The following is a 26,804-nucleotide window of genomic DNA, read 5'->3' as shown; positions in this document are numbered from 1 at the left end:
GGTGGTCTGCATTGACACCAAGTTACACAAGTTGGGAAATAGTCCATTTCTTTCCTTCCTGGGAAGGCTTGCTGTGAAGTAATTGGTTATCCCTGGCCCAGAAGGGCCACTACATAAAGGCACTCCTTGTCACCAAGTCCCTCACCTTCCTCCCGGGAGTACATCGTCGTCTTGCACATGGTGTCATTCTGCATGCAATTCGCCACTGTCAGGCATTTTTCGGCGGTTGTGGGCTCCTGGCATGAGTAACACTGCAAAGCTTGGACTGCCATAAAACGAAAGAAACAATGTCCTCATTAACTTAGGCTGTCTGCAGGCCTTCATTGGAGCCAAGAGCACACTAGAGCTCAGCCCTCGAACCTGTTGCCAAATTCTAAAATGCTGAAGAGCATTTCAGACATGAGGCTTAAACCAACTTGGATCCTTTCTCTTCCTGTGTTGTTAACATCTGACCATTATTCATGCAGAAGTGAAAGCAGAGCAGGGGCAGTTGTGTTGCAAATCTGGGAATGGCAGTGTTCAGTGTATATTTGCATTATAAGCCCATTTAGGCAAACACTCTGAGAAAATGTCCCGAGCCTCTTATGCTGTCCAGTGGGATGTGAATTCTGCAGGCAGAAGGAAGGCAAAAACATCAACATCCCTTATTTGATTGGTTATTTCAGATCAAGCATTTGGCAAAAATAAAAACCTATTCAATCCACATTGTGACTCAGTGCTCACCTGAACCCTGAAACAAGGAGAGGGTCTCACAAAGCATATGGGGTTGAATTTTTAAAAAATATATTTGATGCTCTATATATTTTATTAATCACATTTGAATTATATTTTAAAGCTTTCTCAGGAAGCCCATTACGTTAGAGAGAAATGTAGCATTGCAGTAAGTAATTAATCTAGACCTGTGATGGGAAAAACCTTCCCACCTAAATTTGGAATAGGCTGAGTCCTTCCAAACCACTGTCGCCAACCTTGTCAACCAACATTTTCCCTCCCTTCTCTTTTATCCAGTTTCTGAAGCTTATCAAATTGCAAGGTAGGTGTGAGGGAAAATAGCAGGAAACTGTACTCGTAATACTAGAATGCAGGGTCAACCAATGAAATCAAGTGGCAGGAGAATCAGGACAGACGAAAGGAAGTATTTCTGTACACAGTGTATCTATGGAATTATCTGCCACAACATTGGTGAAGGCCTAGCTTTAAAGGGGGTGTTAGAGTAATTCATGATGGAGGAGAGATCTGTCAGTGGCCACTAGTCATGATAGCTAAATAAAGGCTCTATGATCACCAGATACTAGAGACGAAAGGCAGGAGAGGGATATTATCTTATTGTGGGCTTCCCAGCATCTGGTTGGCCACCGTGGGAAACAGAGTGTTCGACTAGATGGGCCTTTGGTCTGACCTAGCTTCAGGACTCTTCTGATGTTCTGAAGACTGAGCAGAGATTTGAATCCCTCAGATCTAATCCCACCCTTTATGCACTGACTTGACAGCTAGCAAAATGAATACAGATATCTCTGGCAAAAGAGACAGATAACAAGTTTCTCCATAGCTACTATCACTCCAAAGAACACAGAATACCATCTTTAATGCAGATGCTTGCTCACGTCCTTTAGAGAGATAAAACTCGTGTTTCTTTCTAGGGCTTTAAGAGATGAAGGAAGAAGGCTCCTTGACTCAGTACAGTTAACAGTCCATCCCAGAAGTCACCCATCCATCCCTTTCTCCATGATCTAGGGGCACAATCCCATGCATATTTGGACAGGAAAGAAGTCCTACAACTCCCAGCATTCCCCAGCCAGCCATGGCTGGCTGGGGAATGCTAGGAGTTGCAGGACTTTTTTTCTGTCCAAACATGGATAGGGTTGTGCCCTAAGATACTGATAAATCATCACCAATACTATTTCCAAAAGTCCCAAGGCATTTTTATTCCTTAGCCCCATGAGTGGCTGGTACTGAAGGTTCTGTTTCCCCAGATCCTCTGTGTCACCCCAAATTGCAATTGTCCATTCCCAGTAAGCCAAAACCAACCATGGCTCTGCACATGCACACATCTCCCTGACTGTTCTGGAACTTCTGTCTAACTGTTGACTGACACACTAGAGCAGAACCTTCAAGCCTGTTCAGCAGAAAGCAACAACTCTCCAGCAGTGAGAAAGGGAGAAGTGGGGGTCCTGAGTAACAGTCTGGTAAAAAAAAGAAAAGAAAAGAAAGAAAGAAAGAAAGAAAGAAAGAAAGAAGTTCAGTTGCTATTGCATGACGTCACAGAATTTGGAATGTTCCAGAATGTACCAGACCATCTCATCGTCATATGTGGCAACCTTCATAGCCATCCTGAGCCTAACTGAAAAATGGGGGAAATATGCCAATTGGAATCTGAAGATCCAAAGGACAATTAGCCTTAACATTTGCACAGCTGATTTCGAGTGTTTGAAGCACACTGTCTCAAACATCTTCACAACTGTAAAGACAGGCCAGTATTATTACCGCCCTATTGCAAATGGGTGAGGTGGGAGTCGAAGCCAAGAGGACAGTGACACACATAAGTTCACCTGGCCTGGAACTACACGTTCAGTGAAGAATCATAGAATCATAGAATAGCAGGGCTGGAAGGGGCCTACAAGGCCATTGGGTCCAACCCCCTGCTCAATGCAGGAATCCAAGTCAGAGCAACCCTGACAGATGGCTGTCCAGAATCTGCATGTGGAAGCACAGATCTCATCCAAAACATCCGCAAAGTGGCAGAGATGGTGCGATCTGAGGTAGAGAAGCAGAAGGCAGGACTGGGGAGGGGGGAGACTTATTTGCTCCTTGCCTGCTGATATTATTTTGCAGCCCCCTCCCCCAGCTAGCCTCCTATGATGCAGGATACACAGACCCTGAACCCTGGCTATGGAAAATATCTCTGGAAGGGGGGGGCTAGAGGGAAAGGGCAGGCAGGGAAAAGACTGAGCACCCCCCATGTCTGCCCACCATTTCAAATTGCCTCCCCTTCCTCCTCCTGCGTTGCAGCTGTTTGGCAGAGTCTCTCAGACCCAAGCAACTTTGTGGCTGAAATGGCAGCTGAGCCTGGGATTTCCTGATTCACAGCATACACACAGGGCCAGATTAGATGGGACCGGAGTCGCCAGGTTTCTTCATGGCAGTATAAAGTGGAGGGTCTAATTTCACACATGAGGAAAACTGAATTCTCCCCCTCCCCTCTTAGCCTCCCTGTATTCCATTATAGCAGCTCATTCCCCCCAGAGCGCATCCTGATGGAGGCTTCATCCACTGTAATCTACAAGCAGAACTGTAACTGACCATCCACACTTCAGGGGTTCTAGCACTTTTTGGGATGTGTGCAGGTGGCTAAGTTCTTTCCATGCAGTGGGCATGGCATAGACATCTGGGTATGCGCCCCCCCCCCCGCTTTACTCACTAGGGATGTTGAAGAACTCTGCAATGGAATCAAATGAGTTCGCATTTTTATGAATCCAACTTGTGGATTCTGCTGCGGGCCAGCTTTGGCCCAGTTGGGCAGATTCCACAGACTTGTGGACCGCTTTTCTAACTTTCCTGAATTTTGCACAAATTTAGTAATGGAAAACTATGCAGAATTAAAAAAACAGCCAGAAATGTGCATTTCCCCCATATAGGCTTAAGCATGAAAATGCACATGGGGGGGGGGATTTGCACATTTGGGGGGATTTGCGGATTTTCACAAGTGCACCTTTGCACAAATGTAAACATAGTTATGAATTGGACTGTAAGTCACATGGACTTCACCTGAGAATGCCTAATCTTTAGTCTTGTCAATTTCTCAGCTGAATGTAATTGGACAGCCCAACCTATCACAACTGGGCTAGAAAACCTGCTAGCCTAATTTTCCTGCTTGTTAATTGGCTCTGAACCCAGAAATGTGTGGCAAGCACTGGGGGGGGGGGAAGAGCACATTATTCACCTTCTCCAGGGACAACTCCTTCCACTGTGCTTCAGTCATGCCTTTACTATCCACACCTGCAAAGAGATGCTGCTGCGATTTTGCTCTTTTCTTCCTTCGCAGATTTTCTCCAGTAAAAAAAATGATGGAAGAATTATTGGGAAAATATGGGGGGGGATTATAGCTGTCATCTGAAATTTGCATAATATCAAAAAGTGATACCAAACGTGAGCCAGGCTGGGGAGAAAAGTTCCTGGATGAATGGAGAGCCAAGAGGAGAGAGAGTTCAGCTCCGCTGCCCTATACACTTCTTTCCACGTTACAAGAAGGTTCTACCACCACCTTTATCTGTGAATGGGGCAGACATGAATAAACTATTGTGAATGTCCCATCACTCCTAGTTTGGTCCTAAGCCTCTTTGCTGCACCAGTTGTCCTCCCCACACCCCTCCATTTCAACTAACTTATCAGCACCTCAGTGACTTCATACTCCAGGGAAGGGACTATGCCTCAGAGGAAGAGCACTTGGTTGTATGCAGAAGGTCCAGGCATACCCAGTTAAAAGTTCAGACAGCACGAAAAGCCCAGTCTCTGCCTGGGGCCCCGGACTACAGCTGCTGCCAGTCAGAGGAGGGAATACTGGGCTGGATCTCGTATCAGGCCAGATCTCCTACATTACAGCAAGCCAATTTCTGTAATTACACCACAGGGTGAGTAAATTATGGACCTACGGAATGGTCAACGCATTCACCATTTGATGACAGAAGTCTTCGGTCTGCAGACAGAACTTTTGTATCAACTCATGCCACCTCCGACCCAATGCTTTGCAGTGGAGGCTCAGCTTGTACTTTCAGCTGTGATGTGATCGGCAGATGAGCAATCTCAGAGGGACGCATGAGTAATTCGGCCTCAACACACACACGTCAAATGCTTTTGGAGCGTTCAGCCCACTGAAACAACTTCACTTTGGTGGATACCATCTGTGTTCAGAGCAGAAGCAGTGAGTTCATGCCTACTCCTCGGATAGGATAATGGTCTCTGCAAATGCCTTAGTGTGGCCCCCAAATGTACAAATGCATCCATGTTCCCACCCTGCTCTGACCCAACTGCTGATCAGCAAGTCAGGTGTGGGACATGAGCGTGGAGTCGGTCTATAGCAGCATACCGAGAGCTGTGAATGATACCTTCCCTGAAGACGCACCCAAGCCACTCCCCTGGTTGCCGCAGATTGCAGACTCTGCCTCCCCCCTTTTGTGGTGGTCTTTGCAAATACGGGAACTAAGGACTCGCTCTTTCAGAGTTCCTAAAGGCAGAGGTACTCATAAATCTGATGAATGCATTGGATATTGCTTTGATGGCCACGCGGTAAGCAGAGCACTTCATTTATTTATTTATTTATTTATTTAATCTATTAATCGCCCATCTGACTGGTCACCCAGCCACTCTGGGCGATGTACAACCCACCATAAAACAATTTAAAACAATAAAATTTTACCATAATTTTTTTTTAAAATACCCTAACCCACCCCAAATGCCTGCCTGAACAACCACGTTTTTAATGCACGACGGAAGCTCATTAAAGAGGGGGCATGACGGAGTTCCCTAGGGAGGGAGTTCCACAGAGTGGGGGCCACCACAGAAAAGGCCCTCTCCCTCGTCCCCACCAGTCTAGCTGTCCTGGCTGATGGGACAGAGAGAAGGCCATCCGAGGCTGATCTTGTTAAGCGGCCTGTCTGGTGTTGCTGGAGGCTCTCCTTAAGATAGGCTGGGCCGGAACCATATAGGGTTCTTCAAACGTCTTCTCCCCCTGACCTAAACATAAAAGGGGTCTTCTTACGTAAGAAGAGCCTTACCAAATGCAGCATACAAAGCAGCAGCCAGCAATGTAGAGATGAGCACCTCCATCTTGCCTCTTGCAAAATTCTTCACCATCTTAGTATTCCAGTGTTGCTGCTCAGTTGCCCCAACCAACACACAGTCTGTATCCTCTGCCTTTCACTGCCCGTGATGGTATTTTACTACCCTCCTCCCTGGAACTGTGCTGTATTGAAAAAGACAAGTGTGCTTTCAATCATGGGGGATTAAATTTTCTGAAACCAAAAGGACACACCTCCCTCCCTGGCTCATTCTCTCCTGCATACCCAAGCATTTCTGGAGTTTCCCACACTGCTCACAAAGGGAAATCAACCCGTTCTCTCTTTTTTATCAGACAATAGCAATGTTCATTTTAGCATGCTCCTCTCACATCTGCTAGGGAGACAAAGCAAATGTTATCTAATCCCAAGGATCTCTAGATTCTTGCTCAACCGTCGGTCTTTGGTTTCTTTGCCGTTCTCTGGTTCACATGAAACATACTTTGTGAATTCACTATGAGTGGCTTTGTCAGTGACGTTACGGTGTTGAATGGGTCTTGGGAATAGGTTGTGAGCTAAACTACTCCCCATTTGTTTGGGGGAAGCTTGTGAATGTTCTGAGCAGCCCCCCCCCCCCCACGAAGCTGAAGCAGGATCCGGACATCCAAATCCCACTTCACCCCCCATCCACATGCTGCCTAGTCCCCAGCTCCTTACCTGGGCCCTTGTTCCGGGGGATGGAGCCTGAGGCCCGGGTTGCTGCTGCCATTGCTGCCAGGGGAGCTTCGGGCCGAAGCAGTGCACAGCCCTACTTTAGAATTCTGACTGGCTCTGACTGAAACCTGGGTTCAGGCAGATTCACTGCCCACTGACATCAGAGCCAGTACTTCCACCAGCCATGCTGGCTGTAGGATTTTTTTCTGTCTAAACATTCATAGGATTGCACACTTCTTTGCTTAAATTGCCCTCAATTGCCCTCACCTGATTTGCTTTCAGTGGCCATCGTGTAGCCAAATCTGATGGCATTTGTCAACCCACATGTTTTTGTTTTGTTTTCTTAAATCCAGTGATGACATCATTAGAAATATGGCATCATGACATCATGCTGCTCATAACTTGATTCCTGATTGGGTGGGATCATCCATAAGCCCAATTCCAGAAAAAGGACATCGCTGCAATTAGGAAAACAATGGGGTTGATTGTTATTTCCAGGAAAATTTTCTACCTGCCAAATGACTGTTTTCAAGCCAAAAATCAGAACTCTGGAAAATATTCAGTGCAGTCTTAGTCATGACTTAACTTCTCTTGGAGATCCTCCAAACGTGTGTCAAACCAAGACATGCTGAGAGCCCTATTTTGAAGCTCAGTGATAGAGCACATACTTTGCACAGGGAAGGTCCATCGTTCGTCTCCATTTAAAACGCCTCAGGTAACAGGGCTGGGGAAGACCTCTGCTTGAAACTTGGAAGAGCTGCAGCCAGTCAGAGTATACAGTCTCGATCTGTATGTACCAGTTGTCAGCATAACTCGGCTTCATATGAAAACATATCAGATTGTCATATTTAAAGGCTAAACACTCTCTTGTGGCGGGTATCACAGGGGAGGAAGGAGACAAATGTCCCCTGCTCTGAGACAAGCATCTCCCTCCCCTGTTGAATGCATTACTGAAAACTATTTGGCATTTCTTGTTCTGCAACCACCATGGGCAACTTTTTGTTGCACTGCCATTATAAGGATGTCTGTCCCTACTATTTCGCTCAAGGCTGCAATCCTGTGCACACTTACTTGGGAGTAAGTCCCAAGGAAGTCAGTGGGCTTTACTTATGACTAAACATGCATAGGATTGTGCTGTGAATCTACCTTGCTCTAGCTTACACCCACTGAGCATGCTAAGAAGCAGCCTAGCCTGCCACGTCACAGTGTTCAGATGCTGAGTGGGATGTGGAAGTGAGGACCTCTTTAATATGGGAGCTATTTTCTCACAGTGGAAACACAGAAATTAATGACTCCACCTAGGATGTGGTGTGAACTGCATTAACTGTTTCCTGGATATATCAGAGGTCAAGTGCAGTGAACGCCACACCCATCCTCAAATGTTCCAGGTGAATTCACCATGGAGCACTTTAGAAGGCCCAAAGAAATGGCATCATTGCCGCCACTTTGGTTCATTTTATCAACAGTGTGAACTGACACTTGCGGTATTTTTCTCATGTTTAATAGACCAGAACAACATGATAACAACACAAGAAGGGCAGTTTTGTGCATCTTACCTGAAACTGGCCGACTCCTGGGTTTCTTTATTTTCTCAGCTTGGGTGTTTTACTGAACATGCCTGCATTTTTTTTCTGCCTCTTCGATTGGCAGGAATTTTACTGTTTTCTGGTGAATGCTGAAAACCAAGGTGGGGTGATCTGGGCAACATCTAGCAATGGTCTCAGTTTGAACTGCACCTCTGCTTGTTCCCGACTATTGTTTCTTTTAATGTATCCACTGTCAGTAAGCTGCATATCAACTCAATTTTGGCTAAGGACAGGCCTTTAATACACTAAGGATGCAATCCTATGCATGTTTAGGCAGAAAAAAGGACCTACAACTCCCAGCATGCCCCAGATAGAATGAGTATCATTTACTCTGGGGCCTAAAGCAGAAACTTTAGAGTCTGAGGAAGGACTGAACCCAAACAGTGGCAATTTTTATGAACATTTTTATCAGCATCAGACACCCTTTTCCTTTCCAGATAAAGGTGATGAAAGTGTAGACCTGTTCAGGAAGCAATGACTAGAAGTCCTGATGGCTATATGCTACCTCTAGTATCAGAGGCAGTATGCTGGAGAACATGGGCAGGAGGGTGCTGTTGCGCTCAAGTCCTGCTTGTGGGTTCCCAGTAGACAGTTGGTTTGCCACTGTGTGAACAGAATCATAGAATCATAGAATAGTAGGGTTGGAAGGGGCCTACAAAGCCATCGAGTCAACCCCCTGCTCACTGCAGGAATCCAAGTCAGAGCATCCCTGACAGATGGCTGTCCAGCTTCCTCTTGAACACCTCCAGTGTGGGAGAGCCCACCATTGTCGTATTGCTCTAAGAGTCAGGACGTTTTTCCTGATGTTCAGCCGGAATCTGGCTTCCTGTAACTTGAGCCCATTATGATCGAGAAGAGATCCTGGCCTTCTTCTCTGTGACAACCTTTCAAGTACTTCAAGAGTGCTATCATATCTTCCCTCAGTCTTCTTTTCTCAAGGCTAAACATGCCCAGTTCTTTCCGTCTCTCTTCATAGGGCTTTATTTCCAGTCCTCTGATCATCTTTGTTGCCCTCCTCTGAACCTTCTCCAGTTTGTCTGCATCCTTCTTCAAGTGCAGTGCCCAGAACTGGACACAGTACTCCAAATGAGGCCTAACCAGTGCTGAGAAGAGGGGAACTAGTACTTCCCGGGATTTGGAAGCTATGATTCTATTAATGCAGCCCAAAAGAGCATTTGCCTTTTTTGCAGCCACATCACATTGTTGGCTCATATTCAGCTTGTGATCGACAACAATTCCAAGATCTTTCTCGCTTGTAGTGTTGTTGAGCCACGTATCCCCCATCTTGTAACTGTGCATTTGGTTTCTTTCTCCTAGGTGCAGAACTTGGCATTTATCCCGATTAAATGTCATTCTGTTGCTTTCTGCCCAGCGCTCCAGTCTATCCAGATCACTCTGAATTTTGTTTCTGTCTTCCAAAGTACTCATTACCTCTCCATTGATTATGCCCTTTGCAGCCAAAGATGGAGAAGCTCTATACAGTCAGTAAAAACAAGACCTAGAGCTGACTGTGGCTCAGATCATGAGCTGCTTCTTGCAAAATTTTGGCTTAAATTGAAGAACATAGGGAAAACCACTAAACCATTCCGGTATGACCTAAATCATATCCCTTATGAATATACAGTGGAGGTGAGGAATAGATTTAAGAGATTAGACCTGATAGACAGAGCGCCTGAGGAACTATGGAGGGAGATCCGTAACATTGTTCAGGAGGCAGCAACGAAATCCATCCCAAAGAACAAGAAATGCAAGAAAGCAAAGTGGCTGTCTGATGAGGCTTTACAAGTAGCTGAGGAAAGAAGGGAAGCGAAAAGCAAGGGAGAAAGGGGAAGATATATCCAACTGAATACAGAGTTCCAGGGAACAGCAAGGAGAGACAAGAAGGCCTTCTTAAATGACCAATGCAAAGAAATCGAGGAAAACAACAGAATGGGAAAGAATAGAGATCTCTTCAAGAAAATCGGAGATCTCAAGGGAACAAAGTTTTGTGCAAAGACAGGCATGATAAAGGACAAAGAAGGCAGGGACCTAACAGAAGCAGATGAGATTAAGAAGAGGTGGAAAGAATACACAGAAGAAGTATACAGGAAAAATCTTAATGTCCCTGATAGCCATGATAGTGCGGTCACTGAACTTGAGCTGGACATCCTAGACAGTGAAGTCAAGTGGGCCTTAGGAAGCATTACTAACAACAAAGCTAGTGGAGATGACAGTATTCCAGCTGAGCTATTTAAAATCCTAAAAGATGATGCTGTTAAAGTGCTGCACTCAATATGCCAACACATTTGGAACACTCAACAGTGGCCACAAGACTGGAAAAGGTCAGTTTACATTCCAATTCCAAAGAAGGGCAATGCCAAAGAGTGTTCAAACTACCATACAATTGCGCTCCTTTCACATGCCAGCAAGGTTATGCTCAAAATCCTACAAGCTAGGCTTCAGCAGTATGTGAACCAAGAACTACCGGAAGTACAAGCGGGGTTTTGAAGAGGCAGAGGAACTAGAGATCAAATCTCCAACATTCGCTGGATCATGGAGAAAGCAAGAGGATTCCAGAAAAATGTCTATTTCTGCTCCATTGACTACGCTAAAGCCTTTGATTGTGTGGATCACAACAAACTGTGGCAAATTCTGAAAGAGAAGGGAGTACCAGACCACTTTACCTGTCTCCTGAGAAACCTGTACGAGGGTCAAGAAGCAACAGTAAGAACCGGACATGGAACAACCGATTGGTTCAAAATTGGGAAAGGAGTACGACAAGGCTGCATATTGTTGCCCTGCTTATTTAACTTATATGCAGAGCACATCATGAGAAACACCGGGTTGGATGAATCACAGGTTGGAATTAAGATTGCTGGGAGAATTATCAACAACCTGAGATATGCAGACGAGACCACCCTAATGGCAGAAAGCGAAGAGGATCTAAAGAGCTTCTTGTTGAGGGTGAAAGTGGAGAGTGCAAAAGCTCGTTTGAAACTCAACATTAACAAAACGAAGATCATGGCATCTGGCCCCATCACTTCCTGGCATATAGAAGGGGAAGAAATGGAAGCAGTGACAGATTTTACTTTCTTGGGCTCCAAGATCACCGCAGACGGTGACTGTAGCCATGAAATTAAAAGACGCTTGCTCCTGGGGAGGAAAGCTATGGCCAACCTAGACAGCATAGTAAGAAGCAGAGACATCACCTTGCCGACAAAGGTCCGTCTAATCAAAGCTATGCTTTTCCCAGTAGTAATGTATGGCTGTGAGAGCTGGACTATAAGGAAGGCTGAGCGCCGAAGAATTGATGCTTTCGAACTGTGGTGCTGGAGAAGACTCTTACGAGTCCCCTGGACTGCAAGGAGGTCAAATCAGTCCATGCTAAAGGAAATCAACCCTGAGTGCTCATTGGAAGGACAGATACTGAAGCTGAAGCTCAAATATTTTGGCCATATAATGCGAAGAGAAAAGTCACTGGAAAAGACCCTGATGCTGGGAAAGATTGAAGGCAAAGGGAGAAGGGGACGGCAGAGGATGAGATGGCAAGATAGCATCACTGATGCAATGAATATGAATTTCAGCACACTCCGGGAGAGAGTGCAGGATAGGAAGGCCTGGCGTGCTCTGGTCCATGGGGTCACGAAGAGTTGGACACGACTTAACGACTCAACAACAACAACAACAACAACAATGATGAGCTAATGATAATGTCATCACTATGTGATTCCTCATTGGTTAATCCTTAATCCAGAAATATATGGTGCTGAAGAAGCAGCAGCAGATAGGAGAAATAAATGGCAGTGAACAGGCAAAGGAATCTATTCTTTGGAGAGAGAAAAGGGTGAACATTCACATATTTACGGGATTACTTTAGGAAATATATCTGCCCCCCTGAAAATACTCCTTACTGGTAGAAGAACTCTCAGAACTGCTGTCTATTATCTTTGAGCAATCATGGAGGACGGGGGAAGTGCCAGATGACTGGAGGAGGGCTAATGTTGTCCCTGTCTTCAAAAAGGGTAAAAAGGAGGAACCTGGGAACTACAGACCAGTCAGTCTGACATCCATCCCTGGGAAAATTCTGGAGCAGATGATAAAACAATCCATCTGGCAGCACCTTGAAAACAATGCCGTGATTACTTGAAGCCAACATGGATTTGTCAAGAACAAATCCTGCCAGACAAATCTGATCTCATTTTTGGATCAGGTCAGCTCCCTTGTGGACTGTGGGAATGCTGTGGACATAACATAACATACCTCGACTTGAGCAAAGCTTTTGACAAAGTGGCCCAGGATATCCTGATCAGAAAATTAGCTCAAAGTGGGCTAGATGAAACTACAATCAAGTGGATCCACAGTTGGCTACAGAATCAGACTCAAAGGGTGCTTATCCATGGGATCTTCTAAAACTGGGGAGAGGTAACGAGTGGGGTATTAATAGAAGCATAGCTTCCAAATCCCGGGAAGTACTAGTTCCCCTCTACTCACCACTGGTTTGGCCTCCTCTGGAGTACTGTGTCCAATTCTGGACACCACACTTTAAGAAGGATGCAGACAAGCTGGAGAGGGTTCAGAGGAGGGCAATAAAGATGCTCAGGGGACTGGAAACAAAGCCCTGTGAAGAGAGCCTGAAAGAGCTGGGCATGTTTAGCCTTGAGAATAGAAGACTGAGGGGAGATAGGATAGCGCTCTTCAAGTACTTGAAAGGCTGTCACAGAGAGGAAGGCCAGGATCTCTTTTCAATCATCCCAGAGTGCAGGACACGGAATAATGGGCTCAAGTAACAGGAAGCCAGATTTTGGCTGAACATCAGGAAAAACGTCTTGACTCTTAGAGTAATACGACAATGGAACCAATTCCCTAGGGAGGTGGTGGGCTCTCCCACACTGGGGGCGTTCAAGACGAGGCTGGACAGCCATCTGTCAGAGATGCTCTGACTTGGAGTCCTGCATTGAGCAGGGGGTTGGACTCGATGGTCTTATAGGCCCCTTCCAACCCTACTATTCTATAATTCTATGATTCTATGAAGAGGGCCTTTTCTGCTGTGGCACCCTGGCTGTGGAATGAGCTCCCTAGAGAGGTTCACTTGGCACCTATGTTGTACTTCTTTCAGTGCCAGGTGAAGACCTTTCTATTTTCCCAGCATTTTAGCACTCTAGTCTGCTGTTTTAAATCTGTATTTTAAATCTCTGCATTGCTGCTAGGTTTTATTCTGGTTGTACTTTTATATTGTGGTTTTAAGCTTTTGTATTTTATATCGTTTTATGCTGAACTTCGTAGTTTTAATTTGTGTGAACCAGAGAGCTTCGGCTATTGGGTGTTATAGAAATGAGATAGACAGACAGACAGAGGCTTGAGCCTGGTGTAAAAAAAAAAATACTAGGAACCTATTTTTCTCCTCTTGCTTCCTTGATCCAAGCATTGCATTCTGTGTGCTGCACCAGAGGCTCCCAGCTCAGGCTACTGACCTCAGGGGCCCAGACCTGGAGAGCTCACCCTCCAGGTCTCGATTTGGGTGTGGCTGCCCACAACCCTGCCTGGTCCTGACACCATGTATAATAAATGCTTTGTGCCTCTAGCAACACTCTTCGTCCCTCCAAAGCAATTCCACGGTGGCCATGGGTCCTCCTTTACAGATGACCACCCTCTGTTGGAAGGGCTCTCCAGTCCAAGTCAAAGATAACAAACCATAAGAACCATAGCCCAGCAACACTGAGCATCTGGGTGGGAAAACAGACCACCTGGTCACAGTCTTCCACACTATGGCGAGATGTTCTGTATTTCTATTTAAATTGTAATCATTATTGGTAAATTTGCATCTATGCATATACATGAGCGTATGCAAATTGGTCTCTTCCTTTGTACTCTTTTTTAGCAATTCAGAAGTGGCCACCCCATTCAGGGCATCCTTCTTACTAAGGCTGTTGTAGTGAAGGAGGAGGAGGAGGTTATTAACACAGAACCATCACACACGCACACACACACACCTGCCCCTGCTGCCCCAGAAGCTGGAAAAAGGTTTCTTTTGCAACCCTAAACCCTCCACTCCTCACAGAGGTAGGAAATGTAAAAGTATTGAATTGCATGGACAGATTTAAAGAGTTTAAGACTGTAATCCTTTACCCACTTACCTGGGTGTAAGCCCCACTGAAATTAGTAGGTCTTACTTCTAAGTAGGCATGCATAGGATTTCAATGTAAATAATGGAAGTCTAAAATGAAAGCAGGCAAAATGGAGCGTCAACCAGAAGTACTGGGAAGAAACCAATTGTCCCAAACTAAGAGGAAAGAGAGTAGAAGTAAAGGCCATTTTATCTGACTTTCTGGGAAAGTTTCTTGACATTTCTTGCTACAAAACTGAAGAATATTTTCAATTCTGTCTTATGCTTTGAAGAGATAACATAAAGATATCTTATTTAATCACAACACTTCTTTGATGCATTTTTATCACCCATAAGCATAGAAGCTTGGGTTTTTAATGCTAAGTAAACCAAAATAGCCCCTTCATGGATCACTGCCTTGTTGTGGCGAAGGGGCTTGCGTAACTCAGTGAAGCCATAAGCTATGCCGTGCAGGGCCACCCAAGACGGACAGGTCATGGCAGAGAGTTCTGACAAAATGTGGTCCACTGGAGAAGGAAATGGCAACCCACTCCAGTATTCTTGCCAAGAAAACCCCATGGAACATATCACAAGGCTAAAAGAGATGACGCCGGAAGATGAGACCCTCAGGTCGGAAGGTGTCCAATATGCTACTGGGGAAGAGCAGAGGGTATTTCCAAGTAGCGCCAGAAAGAGTGAAGCGGCTGGGCCAAACCCGAAAGGACACTCAGCTGTGGATGTGTCTGGTGGTGAAAAGAAAATCCGATGCTGTAAAGAACAATATTGTTTAGGAACCTGGAATGTCAGATCAATGAATCAAGGTAAGCTGGAGGTGGTCAAACATGAGATGGCAAGATTGAACATCGACATCTTGGGAATCAGCGAACTAAAATGGACAGGCATGGGTGAATTTAATTCAGGTGACCATCATATCTACTATTGTGGGCAAGAATCCCTTAGAAGAAATGGAGTAGCACTCATAGTCAACAAAAGGGTGGGAAAAGCAGTACTGGGGTACAATCTTAAAAATGATAGAATGATCTCAGTACGAATCCAAGGCAAACCATTCAACATCACAGTAATTCAAGTCTATGCCCCAACCACTGAGGCCGAAGAAGCTGAGGTTGATCAGTTCTATGAAGACCTACAATACCTTCTAGAACTAACACCAAAAAAAGATGTCCTCTTCATCATAGGGGATTGGAATACTAAAGTAGGAAATCAAGAAATCACCGGGATAACAGGCAGGCATGGCCTGGGAGTACAAAATGAAGCAGGACAAAAGCTAATAGAGTTTTGCCAAGAGAACATGCTGATCATAGCAAACACTCTTTTCCAACAGCACAAGAGGCGACTCTACACATGGACGTCACCAGATGGTCAATATCGAAATCAGATTGATTATGTCCTTTGCAGCCAAAGATGGAGAAGCTCCATACAGTCAGTAAAAACAAGACCTGGAGCTGACTGTGGCTCAGATCATGAGCTGCTTCTTGCAAAATTTCGTCTTAAATTGAAGAACGTCGGGAAAACCACTAAACCGTTCAGGTATGACCTAAATCATATCCCTGATGAATATACAGTGGAGGTGAGGAATAGATTTCAGGGATTAGACCTGATAGACAGAGTGCCTGAGGAACTATGGAGGGAGGTCCGTAACATTGTTCAGGAGGCAGCAACGAAATCCATCCCAAAGAAAAAGAAATGCAAGAAAGCCAAGTGGCTGTCTGATGAGGCTTTACAAGTAGCTGAGGAAAGAAGGGAAGAGAAAAGCAAGGGAGAAAGGGGAAGATATACCCAACTGAACGCAGAGTTCCAGAGAATAGCAAGGAGAGACAAGAAGGCCTTCTTAAATGAACAATGCAAAGAAATCGAGGAAAACAACAGAATGGGAAAGACTAGAGATCTCTTCAAGAAAATTGGAGATCTCAAGGGAACGTTTTCTGCAAAGACGGGCATGATAAAGGACAAAGAAGGAAGGGACCTAACAGAAGCAGATGAGATTAAGAAGAGGTGGCAAGAATACACAGAAGAACTATACAGGAAAGATCTGAATGTCCCTGATAGCCATGATAGTGCGGTCACTGAACTTGAGCCGGACATCCTCGAGAGTGAAGTCAAGTGGGCCTTAGGAAGCATTAGTAACAACAAAGCTAGCGGAGATGACAGTATTCCAGCCGAGCTATTTAAAATCCTAAAAGATGATGCTGTTAAAGTGCTGCATTCAATATGCCAACAAATCTGGAACACTCAACCGTGGCCACAAGACTGGAAAAGGTCAGTTTACATTCCAATTCCAAAGAAGGGCAACGCCAAAGAGTGTTCAAACTACCGCACAATTGCGCTCATTTCACATGCCAGCAAGGTGATGCTCAAAATCCTACAAGCTAGGCTTCAGCAGTATGCGAACCGAGAACTACCGGAAGTACAAGCGGGGTTTCGAAGAGGCAGAGGAACTAGAGATCAAATCGCCAACATTCGCTGCATCATGGAGAAAGCAAGAGAATTCCAGAAAAACGTCTATTTCTGCTTCATTGACTACGCTAAAGCCTTTGATTGTGTGGATCACAACAAACTGTGGCAAATTCTTAAAGTGATGGGAGTACCAGACCACCTTACCTGTCTCCTGAGAAACCTGTACGAGGGTCAAGAAGCAACTGTAAGAACCAGACATGGAACAACCGATTGGTTCAAAATTGGGAAAGGAGTACGACAAGGCTGCATATTGTCACCCTGCTTATTTAACTTATATGCAGAGTACATCATGAGAAACACCGGGTTGGATGAATCAGAGGTCGGAATTAAGATTGCTGGGAGAATTATCAACAACCTCCGATATGCAGACGATACCACCCTAATGGCAGAAAGCGAAGAGGATCTCAAGAGCCTCTTGTTGAGGGTGAAAGAGGAGAGTGCAAAAGCTGGTTTGAAACTCAACATTAAAAAAACTAAGATCATGGCATCTGGCCCCATCACTTCCTGGCATATAGAAGGGGAAGAAATGGAAGCAGTGACAGATTTTACTTTCTTGGGCTCCAAGATCACCGCAGATGGTGACTGTAGCCATGAAATTAAAAGACGCTTGCTCCTTGGGAGGAAAGCTATGGCAAACCTAGACAGCATAGTAAGAAGCAGAGACATCACCTTGCCGACAAAGGTCCGTCTAATCAAAGCTATGGTTTTCCCAGTAGTAATGTATGGCTGTGAGAGCTGGACTATAAGGAAGGCTGAGCGCCGAAGAATTGATGCTTTCGAACTGTGGTGCTGGAGAAGACTCTTACGAGTCCCCTGGACTGCAAGGAGGTCAAATCAGTCCATCCTAAAGGAAATCAACCCTGAGTGCTCATTGGAAGGACAGATAATGAAGCTGAAGCTCCAATATTTTGGCCACCTAATGCGAAGAGAAAACTCCCTGGAAAAGACCCTGATGCTGGGAAAGACTGAAGGCAAAAGGAGAAGGGGACGGCAGAGGATGAGATGGCTAGATAGCATCACGGATGCAATGAATATGAACTTGAGCACGCTCCGGGAGAGAGCGCAGGACAGGAAGGCCTGGCGTGCTATGGTCCATGGGGTCACGAAGAATCGGACACGACTGAACGACTGAACAACAACAACAAAAAGGGAGTTCTTACTAACTTTTTCTAGTTGAGAGCGTTAACAAGCAGATGGATATGGATAGAGGTGATCTGATAAACACTGTTTATTTGGCCTAAGGCTTTTATCAAAAACCCTCCCAAAGACTCCCGAGAATCTTAGTAGTCGTGGGATAAGGGGAGAGGTCCTTTTATGGATCAGTAATTGGTTGAAGAACAGAAAGCAGAGCGTGGGGAAAAGCAGACAGTTCTTGCAATGGAGGGATGTGAACAGCGGGTTCTCACAGGGATCTGTATTGGGAGCAGTGTTTTTGCATTTGTTCATAAATGATCTGGAACTGAGGTGAGCAGTGAGATGGCCAGGTTTGCTGATGACACCAATTTATTTAGGGTGGCTAAAACAAAAGGGACAGCAAAGAGCTCTGAAAGGATCTTGCCAAACTTGGGGAAATGGTCATTTACATTACAAATGTGGTTCAGTGTAAACAAGTGTAAAGTGCTGCACATTGGAGGGAGCATAACTTCACATATATGCTGATGGGTTTTGAGCAGGCAGTGGCTGACCAGGAAAGGAATCTTGACATTATGATGGGTAGCACACTGAAAAACATCAAACCAGTGTCCAGCAGCTTGTGAAAAGGCAAGCTTCATGCTTGGCATCATTGGGACAGGAACTGAAAATAAAAGTGCGGGACTCAGTGCTTCATGCCTTGGAGAGCTCCTTTAGAGTTCTGACTGGTTCTGACTGAAACCCAGAGTGGATTCACCACCCCACTCACATCGGAGCCACCAGCCTCCTCTGCCAGGACTAGATCCAGCAGGATCTGATCCAGCAGGGCTCCTCTTATGTTCTTATATAAATAACTGCAGGGCTATCACATAGAAGAGAGCAAATATATGTTCTCTACTGTCCCAGAGGACAGGACGTGTGATGTAATGGGCTTAAGTTATGGGAGGATAAATTTCGGCTGAACTTTAGGAGAAACTTCTTACTGGTCAGAGCAGTTCGACAGTGGAACCAATTCAGTGTTCATTTCAAACACACACCTTTTGTTTGTAAACACTGAGATTTTTATCACCATTACCCTGTGTGGCAACTTGCTATTCCAGCTTGACCCAAAGCCTTCCATGTAGGTCTGCGTTGTGACCCTTGCCTTGCTGGAATAGCGATGGCCAGGGGAACACACCAAATAAAGTTGCTAAATTAACTAAGGGTTAATTTGCTCCTGGGAGTTTTTAAAGCAGTTATTAGATGCAATAGCAAGAGTCACTCAGGGTGCAGAGCTAATTAACAGCTCTGGATGCGTCCAGACCCTTGGGTGCAAGTAGTGATCACAAGTAAGGGGGGGATGTTCCCTTGCTGCTAGGTGGAGCCAAATAATTTTCATTTTAGACAGGCTTTCTTGTGCATAAAAAATTAGCATGTTCACTATGTTCTGTAGTAGTGGTGGTTTCATTTTGTAGAAGCCTGGATAGATTTGCTCTGCTGTTTTATCCTTCTGGCTGCTTAGGACTATCTGTTTATGTTTTCCAAGTTAAAGATTTCCAAGCCCCTCATTTTTTTTGGATTCAATCTACTTTACTCAGCCACTTCTGCTAACATGCCTCATGCACAAAGCATGCCAGGATAGCTGCATCTGCACAAGTCATTCTCTGCACCACATCAACTGTGCATGCCTGTGGGATTGCAATGCCCCACATGTTTATTTCAGACATCTCTACTAGTGTAAACACCCAGGGTTGATTTCTTCAGCATGGTGCAATGGACACGGTGCTGGATGAGGCAGACCTGAGTTGAAATGCCCACTTAGCTATCTGGCTTTGTGTGAGTCAGCATCTCTCACTCAGCCAAGCCTACAAAAGAATTGTGAGGGTTAAAGAAAAGGTGGGAGTGGTGAAACCATGTATGCCACCAAGAGCTTCTTTTTGGAAGTTGCAGAGATAATGCACCAATTATTCCCTGGGAAACCATCTATGATCTTTTTCTTCCCTTTCCCCACCACCAGGTCAGAATTTAGACCTGAAGACACTACAGAGTGGAGGGCTATCATAGGATTATATTATTTTGTAACATTCCATGTATGGTGGGTTGATGCTGTGGAAATATAACAAACCCAGAGAGCGATGGCCTTCACATCTGCTCCTCAGAGGCTTCCATTGGCCACCGTGGAAAACAGGGTGCTGGACTTGTCAGGCCTTTGGTCACTCGCAACCGGGTTCTTCTGATATTCGTATAATAATGAGATCCAAAATGTTGGTGGAGCAATAGGAAGTGTTGGGTTAGGGTTGATGCAGCTTTTCTTGGACTCTGATACAGTCTCAAATCCCATCTTCAGATGAAAAAGAAAAGTGGGCTGGCCTCTTTACAATAAGCAGCAGACCAATTCATAGAACAAATAAATGTCTCATTATAGAAAAACAGTATGTATGAACCACAGAGTCCAAGAAAAGCTGTCCCCCATAAGATCTTTTATAGTTCATTCCTCCTTATAAGACCATATCACACTGTTAACAGGCTGGACTCTATATCCGCTGTGCACGCTCTTCCATTTTCCACCATTATGTTGTTCTTTTAACTGTCTGGGATATAATCAACTAGTGATTACATTCTCATCCAAGATGTGATCTTGGATCACTTAAGGCAGTAGTGGGCTCTCCCACACTGGAGGCATTCAAAGCGAGGCTGGACAGCCATCTGTCAGGGATGCTCTGACTTGGATTCCTGCATTGAGCAGGGGGTTGGACTGGATGGTCTTACAGGCCCCTTCCAACCCTACTATTCTATGATTCTATGATCTTCAACATCCCCAATACCATTTGAGGATCAAGGAACGTAGGACTCTGCCTTATATCGAGTCAAACAAATCTAGCCCAGTATTGTTGACACTGACTGGCAGCAGTGGCTCTCCGGGGTTTCAGGCAGGGGTTTTTCCTGCCCTACCTGGAGAAGCCAGGGATCGAACCTTGGACTTTTTGCACGCAAAGCAGCTGCTCTACCACTGGGCTATGGGGAAGCCACTCTTCCTTAAGTTACCCTACCTGGTAAGGTAGATCAAAATAACAAGGCATTTTGTACAGTTGGGGAGAAAAAAATGACACTATGTTTACTACAGATGATATTGCGTCCCATTTTTCTGGCGGGTGCAGCAGTTGTGAACTTACAGGAGCAAGTATGGATCAGCCAAAAGATTCTACATGATGAAATTATCCCTAGGCTGATCTGGGCCGTTGATTCCCCTGTTAATCCAGAACCATGGAAAGACCCCAGGTGCCCAGCCAGCGAGCGATCAAGCGGTGAGCTGTTGGAAGGGCCCATGCTTACTTGATCTTGGGTCAACTGAAGCCACAGAATTGCCCACGGGCCACTTCCTGTTGTGAACCAGTCTGTGGCTGCTGGGGTTGGATGTTGTTCCATCCAAGCCTGTGGCTAAAAACCGAGCAAAAGACTCTTCAAGGAAGGAGCCGTATGACTTGCTGATCAGGCCGGGGCTTCCGCACGGCTCCTGCCCGCTTCTCCTGTCAGAGTTCCATGACCATGAAGGCCCTGAGGAAGCTGGCAAAGATGGCTGTGGCGAGGACGGCCGTAGAACTTTGTGCATCTTCTGCACTGTTGCACCTGTTCTCCTGGCAGCACGTTAAGGTGTATAGTTCCGGCCAACCTCCTTTGGAGATGGGGCATTTGTCTGCACAGCCTTGCTCTAGGACAAAGCCGGACACGGAGGTAGCTAAATGTGGAGGAAAGAACCGTGGTTAAAGGGCTAGCATGTTATTAGTCAGACAGTATCCAAGCTACGGTGGGTCTAAACCAGGGGTCTAAAACCTCAAGCCCAGGGGCGAAACCCAGCCCTCTGGAAAGGTGGAAGAAGGTCATGCAGCAAATGCTTTAAGCTCAAACCGGCAGGTATGTTTCGTATTTTTGACCCCACCCACTTTTCCCTCCAGCCCCACCCACCACTGAAATGCAGCCCCTGAGAGCCTCTCTGCAATGGATTTAGGCCCCCAGTCCATAAACCATTTTTGCATCTGTGCCTCTCCAGCAAAAAGATCTTGCTGTCATAATGGACACCACTCACTCAGAACTAGTGCCATGCCGAAAATGTCTCCCACATTATTTTCGACCATTCTCGTTGTATTTGATAGAAAACAAACTGCTTTCGAAAAGAAAATTAAAGGAGAAGAAATTCCGGAGAAATTCCCATGGGTTGGGTTCAGGGTTCTTGTGCTTCCTTTACTTAGGAGGTGACTGCGGAGTGTGTACGAGTGTCCTGTCTTTCACTATACAATCATCTCTGTCATCCTGCATTGGAGATGAGATGCATCCACAATCACCCCTCAGGAATTTAACATTTGGAAAGTCCTGGGGAAAGTGCTGAACCCTGAAGAATGACAACTAGAGCTGAGCCAACGTTTCTCAGAAGACATTTTTCTCAGAAAAGTCCTGAGATTACCCCCTGCCCGCCCCGGAAATAAAAGGCCACTGTGCAGAATTTCCCCAAGTTTTCTTCCCCATATTTTGGCAGGGTTTGCGTTCCCTCTCCCTGCCCCCAGTGCCATGGGACAATGCTAGGTATGGGGTATTGTGAAGAATGCAAAATGGGGGCCAGGCTGCCAAGGCAATTGCTACTGTTACCACTTGCAGCGTCCGTGCAAAAAAACAAAACCCACTAGGAAAAAAGAAGAAGCTGGTCAGCCCTACCTGTGAGAAATTGTTGGAGAATTTCTCCACCCACTGGAGAAATTCAGAGAAATTCTCCTCCCAATTTCTCGGCCCACAAATAGATTGGAGAATTTCAAGAGGACATTTGTGCACAGCTCTACTCAGAATGTTGCCATCATGTGCAGCAACAGTGAAATGTTGGGGGTTTATGGGAAACGGACTGAAAATGAAATGGCCAGTACCCTGTTTGATGCAGCCACCTCTGCAATGCTGTGTTCAATTCCAGTCACTGCTTCTCAGGCAGGATCAGGCCTGGTGCCACCATGTGGCATCTTCAGGCTGTACCCAGAGACTCAACATCACAGCAGAGCTCATCAGCAACACCTGCCCTCCGCACACACACCCTTTAAATGGTTGGTTTTCTGTGCTCAGCGCTATCCCGAACTGACACTAGATCAGAGGACTGTGGGAAATTTAAATAGCGGCTGCACAGCCCTGGAGTAGTGTCACCACTAGCCAGCACTGCCAGGTTAGCCTGTCATGCAGCCCCACAAGCATAGGGCACAGCCCAGCAGAGAGCACTATGCCAAGCCAGCCCCGAAACAGGATATCGCAGATTCAACCCAGAAGCAAAAAATCAGGTAGAGAGGCAATTTGTGATTAAAACTGGATGGAAGGTATGGCAAAGACAGAACCTCATTATACAGGCAAAGTAAAAGTAAAAAAAACACACAACCAAAATGGCCAGGGGTTGAGCACCTCCTGTATAAAGAAAGGCATTTGTGGCTTTTCAGTGTGTTTCTTTACAAAACAGATTACTTAAGGGGAGAGACATGTTTGAGGTATATGAAATGATGCCTGGTTCAGAGAAAGTGGGTATTCTCCTCTCTGCCTCATAACATCAGACCCGCAAGAAGGTGAACAGCAGCAGGGTCAGGAGAACAGAAAAGAAAGGCCTTCATCTTCACACAGTACGTAATTCAGTAGCTTAACAAGTGGAGCATGATTTTATTTTTTTTAAAGTACTGCAGTATGGAGTTTTCCTGCTCAGGGTTTCAGCCAGCCATAGCCTTTTCTACAGTATTCCATTCCATCACCATCGGGTTTTCCATTCTTTTTCTTCCCAAGGGAAACCCGGCATTCCATGGCCACTGACTGTCCTCAGTCCCCATTGGGCTGTTTGAGATTGTTTAGTTTTGTTCTCCCCCCGCCCCCCCTGGGGGGGGGGCGTCCTAAAGGTTTTTTCATATATCAGCAAATGAAGCCTGCTAATATCTCCCTCTCATTTCTCAGTGGACCCAGATGTGTTCCCTGTTTGGGTGAGTGATAGCCACGGTCTTAGACACGATCTACACATCACTTGCTGTTGCTTTTTTAAAAAACGCTACTGTTGTTGGCATCACTGTAATACAGGTAGCCTATACCAGGGTGAAAGAAGAACAGGCTTATTTCTCGGTCTTTCTTCATACCGTTCTCAGTTTGGCATCCATCTTGGAGCTGCACGGAAAAGCACAGACCTCGAGCATGGCAGTTCCAACTTTTTTAAAGAAACTCTTTTGCCTTTTGACCCCGAGGTGGCAACAACATAAATATTGCAATCACGGTGTGCAGAAAAGGGGATTTCACCTTTTTCTCTCCCACTGCAATCCTGATGAAAATCACCTGGTGCTGTTAGCCCTAGGAGAGTAGCGCCCATTGACATCCATGGAAGTGCTCCCCATGCCTCCCCGCTCCAGCCAATAGCAGCCACAGGGAGGGAAATTTCCACTGGGGCCGTGGCTGGAGAGGAATGGACTCAAGCTCCTCCCCACATGCCAGGATTCCGACGAAAATCGCTATTAATTTCTTTGAAACACATGCACACTTGCCGCTCAGCAGCAAGCGGCACATTTAGCACCATCTCTAGTTTGGCCCTTACGTGCCTACGGAAGGGATTTGCACACATTCGTAGAAGATACCAGTGAGAATTAGTCATGAGAGTTAAATAGAGCCCCCATATTCAGAGACAATATAGTTCTACGTGCCACTTGCTGGAGAGCAAACAATGGGGGCCATCCAGAAGGCATCTCTCTGTCCACTGTTGGAATCAGGATAGTGGACCAGATATATCTTTGGTTCGCTCCAGTAGGGTTCTTCTGATATCTTCCCAAATCCCATGGCAGGGAATGCTGGAGCCCAACTCTTGGATCATGCATGTGTCCTCTTAATGGAGCTTGTGCCAGAGAATGTCCCGATGGAGCTGTCCTTTGTTAGCAAGCTAAACAGTCTAGAATACACCAGCAAAGTCAAACTTCAAATGACACATTTTCCATGCAGCTGTAAAGGTTACACAGTGCAAAGCTCTTAGCGTACAACTTAGTGGTATAGTCTGAATTTGGAGTAGAGGCGAAGGGGCCTCTTATTTTAGGGAGAAGCACTCAAGCTTCCCCTCTTAGAGGGTTTTGGAAATTGGGTGCTACACATTGAGACCCCACAGGCTTACCTGTGTATCTCGTGCAGAAGTGATCAGTTGCAGAGCAGTTCTCAATACTTGGGCAACCGGAGTACTTCGTGTCATTGCAGACATAACATTCCAAGGAATGAGCTGCAGAAGAAGAAGGGCCATTAAAAAAAAAAAACACCCAATTTCTTGTGTTGTGTCAAAACAGGAAGGGGACTCCATCTAGGGATATACGGATGTCATTAAATCTGTTTCGTCTGTGTCTCGCGGACTGTCGGGTGTCTTTCATTCCATTATCCACTCATTGATGGAACTGTATTATTTTTAGGGATGTACGAGAATTTTGTTTCACTTGCACAAGTGCATATTAGCAGTAATGTGCATTAGCGCAAGTGTGAAGTTGCACAGACCATCCAAAACCTTTTTTTAAATGGTCCACAAGTCCACAGTATCCACGCAACTTGGAAAAAGCCAGTCCACTGCAAGATTGGCAGGTCGGGTTCATAGAATCTGAACTCATTTGAATCAGTTGTGGATTTCTCCGACATCCCTAACTCCATCCCATTTCTCTGGGAAGCCTGGCAATTGTCCATGAAGTCACTCTGACCAGAAAGTGAAAAATCCAGAAAGTCAAGCAGTGTGGTGAACACCTCCCTTGAGGAGGGAGTGATGCCATCAGCACTCAAGGAGGCAGTGATAAGACCACTCTTAAAGAAGCCCTCCTTGGATCCCCAAGTTTTCAGCAACTTTCACCCAGTCTCGAATCTGCCATTTTGGGGCAAGATCATTGAGTGGGTGGTGGCGATGCAGTTGAAGGCACACTTGGAAGAAGCCCATTATCTAGATCCTTTTCAGTCGGGCTTCAGGCCTGGGCATGGGAAAGAAACAGCCTTGGTCACTTTGGTGGATGATATGAGGAGGGCTTTGGATAGGGGTGAATGCTCCTTCCTTGTTCTCCTCGACCTCTCAACGGCTTTTGATACGCAGCGGCCACGGTATCCTCCTGGACCACCTGGAGAGGTTGGGCATTGGAGATGTCGTATTACAGTGGTTCCAGTCCTTCCTCTCTGGCAGGCACCAGAGGGATTTTATATATATAAAATCTCCCCACATATTCACATGTTCACCATCTTGGAAAACAGTTATTACAAAATTAAGGTTTCAAAAACTGAAACAGATCCCACAGAGCTGAACCAAATGATGCATTAGACAGCTCAACCGATACTCTACTACAAGCAGCACTCAAGTCAGCATGGAGCCAAGCTACAGACACAGTTTGCTCAGAAGATCCAGTACTAACTGCAGAATCACAACCAACCAACCCCTACAAGTCTGTGCATTCCAGCTGTCCCTATTTACCAGTACCATTTCTGGTCCCAGACCCTGAGAATCACTGACCTTGTTTGGTCTCTCTTTTTGCCTTTTGAGGTGCTAGGCTTCCCATTTAGCAGGATTCATCTCCTTTGCTCTAATTTCTTTGGAAATTACATCCCTGAATCTGGGCGATGGAGGAGATGGATGCAGCTCATCTCTAGTGCACATAGATGTAAATCAGAGTGGACAACTTGTGGCCCTCTAGATGTTTTGGCCCACAACTCCCAGCAACCCTTGCCAGCATAGCCAATGCTGAGAGATCATGGGAGTTCTAAACCAAAACATCTGGAGGGCCACAAGTTGCCCATCCCTGATGTAAGTGTTTGTGAATGCCCAAGTTCAAGGACATCAGAGCAACCCTCCAGCTTGGCTAGTTGCTGAGCAAATTGTGTCTGTGCATTCCTTCCAACTTGGAGCCCTTCCCTAATGCCCCCCCAAAGGTCACTCCACTAGCAAATGACCACCATGTCAAAGACTCACCACTCTTTGCCCATAGGGCAGCAACAGTCAGCAACTGGAGGATTGGAAGAGCCTTCATCTTTTCAGGTCTCCTGGGATGAAGCAGCCTGTCTTAAGAAGTCTCT

The 26,804-nt window shown here is 45.7% G+C and overlaps 2 protein-coding genes across 2 annotated transcripts in view; both read right to left on the bottom strand.

The window, feature by feature from the left end:
• LOC146346514 (ly6/PLAUR domain-containing protein 2-like) overlaps positions 1 to 21,161 on the bottom strand; it is a 23,224-nt gene extending 2,063 nt beyond the window's left edge. Inside the window, exons 1-3 of the mRNA XM_084848606.1 lie at positions 21,072 to 21,161; positions 5,772 to 5,959; positions 146 to 265 (exon numbers count right to left, since the gene is read on the bottom strand). Of these exons, the coding sequence (XP_084704732.1) occupies positions 146 to 265; positions 5,772 to 5,850 (199 nt within the window). The 5' untranslated portion in view covers positions 5,851 to 5,959; positions 21,072 to 21,161. The remainder of the gene's footprint in view (positions 1 to 145; positions 266 to 5,771; positions 5,960 to 21,071) is intronic.
• Positions 21,154 to 26,804, bottom strand: LOC146346513 (uncharacterized). The gene is made up of 3 exons (XM_084851407.1): positions 26,599 to 26,804; positions 24,889 to 25,038; positions 21,154 to 21,474 (listed from the first exon to the last, which is right to left on the bottom strand). The coding sequence occupies exons 1-3, from the start codon at positions 26,756 to 26,758 to the stop codon at positions 21,269 to 21,271; spliced, it is 516 nt and encodes a 171-aa protein (XP_084707533.1). The 5' UTR covers positions 26,759 to 26,804; the 3' UTR covers positions 21,154 to 21,268.

This window comes from Heloderma suspectum, chromosome 4 (assembly GCF_057233095.1).
Source record: "Heloderma suspectum isolate Gila_16-S chromosome 4, 16-S_ref, whole genome shotgun sequence".
Classification (NCBI taxonomy): Eukaryota; Metazoa; Chordata; class Lepidosauria; order Squamata; family Helodermatidae; genus Heloderma; species Heloderma suspectum.
Note: the sequence above shows the minus strand (reverse complement) of the source record. Positions and strands in the feature narration are given on the sequence as shown.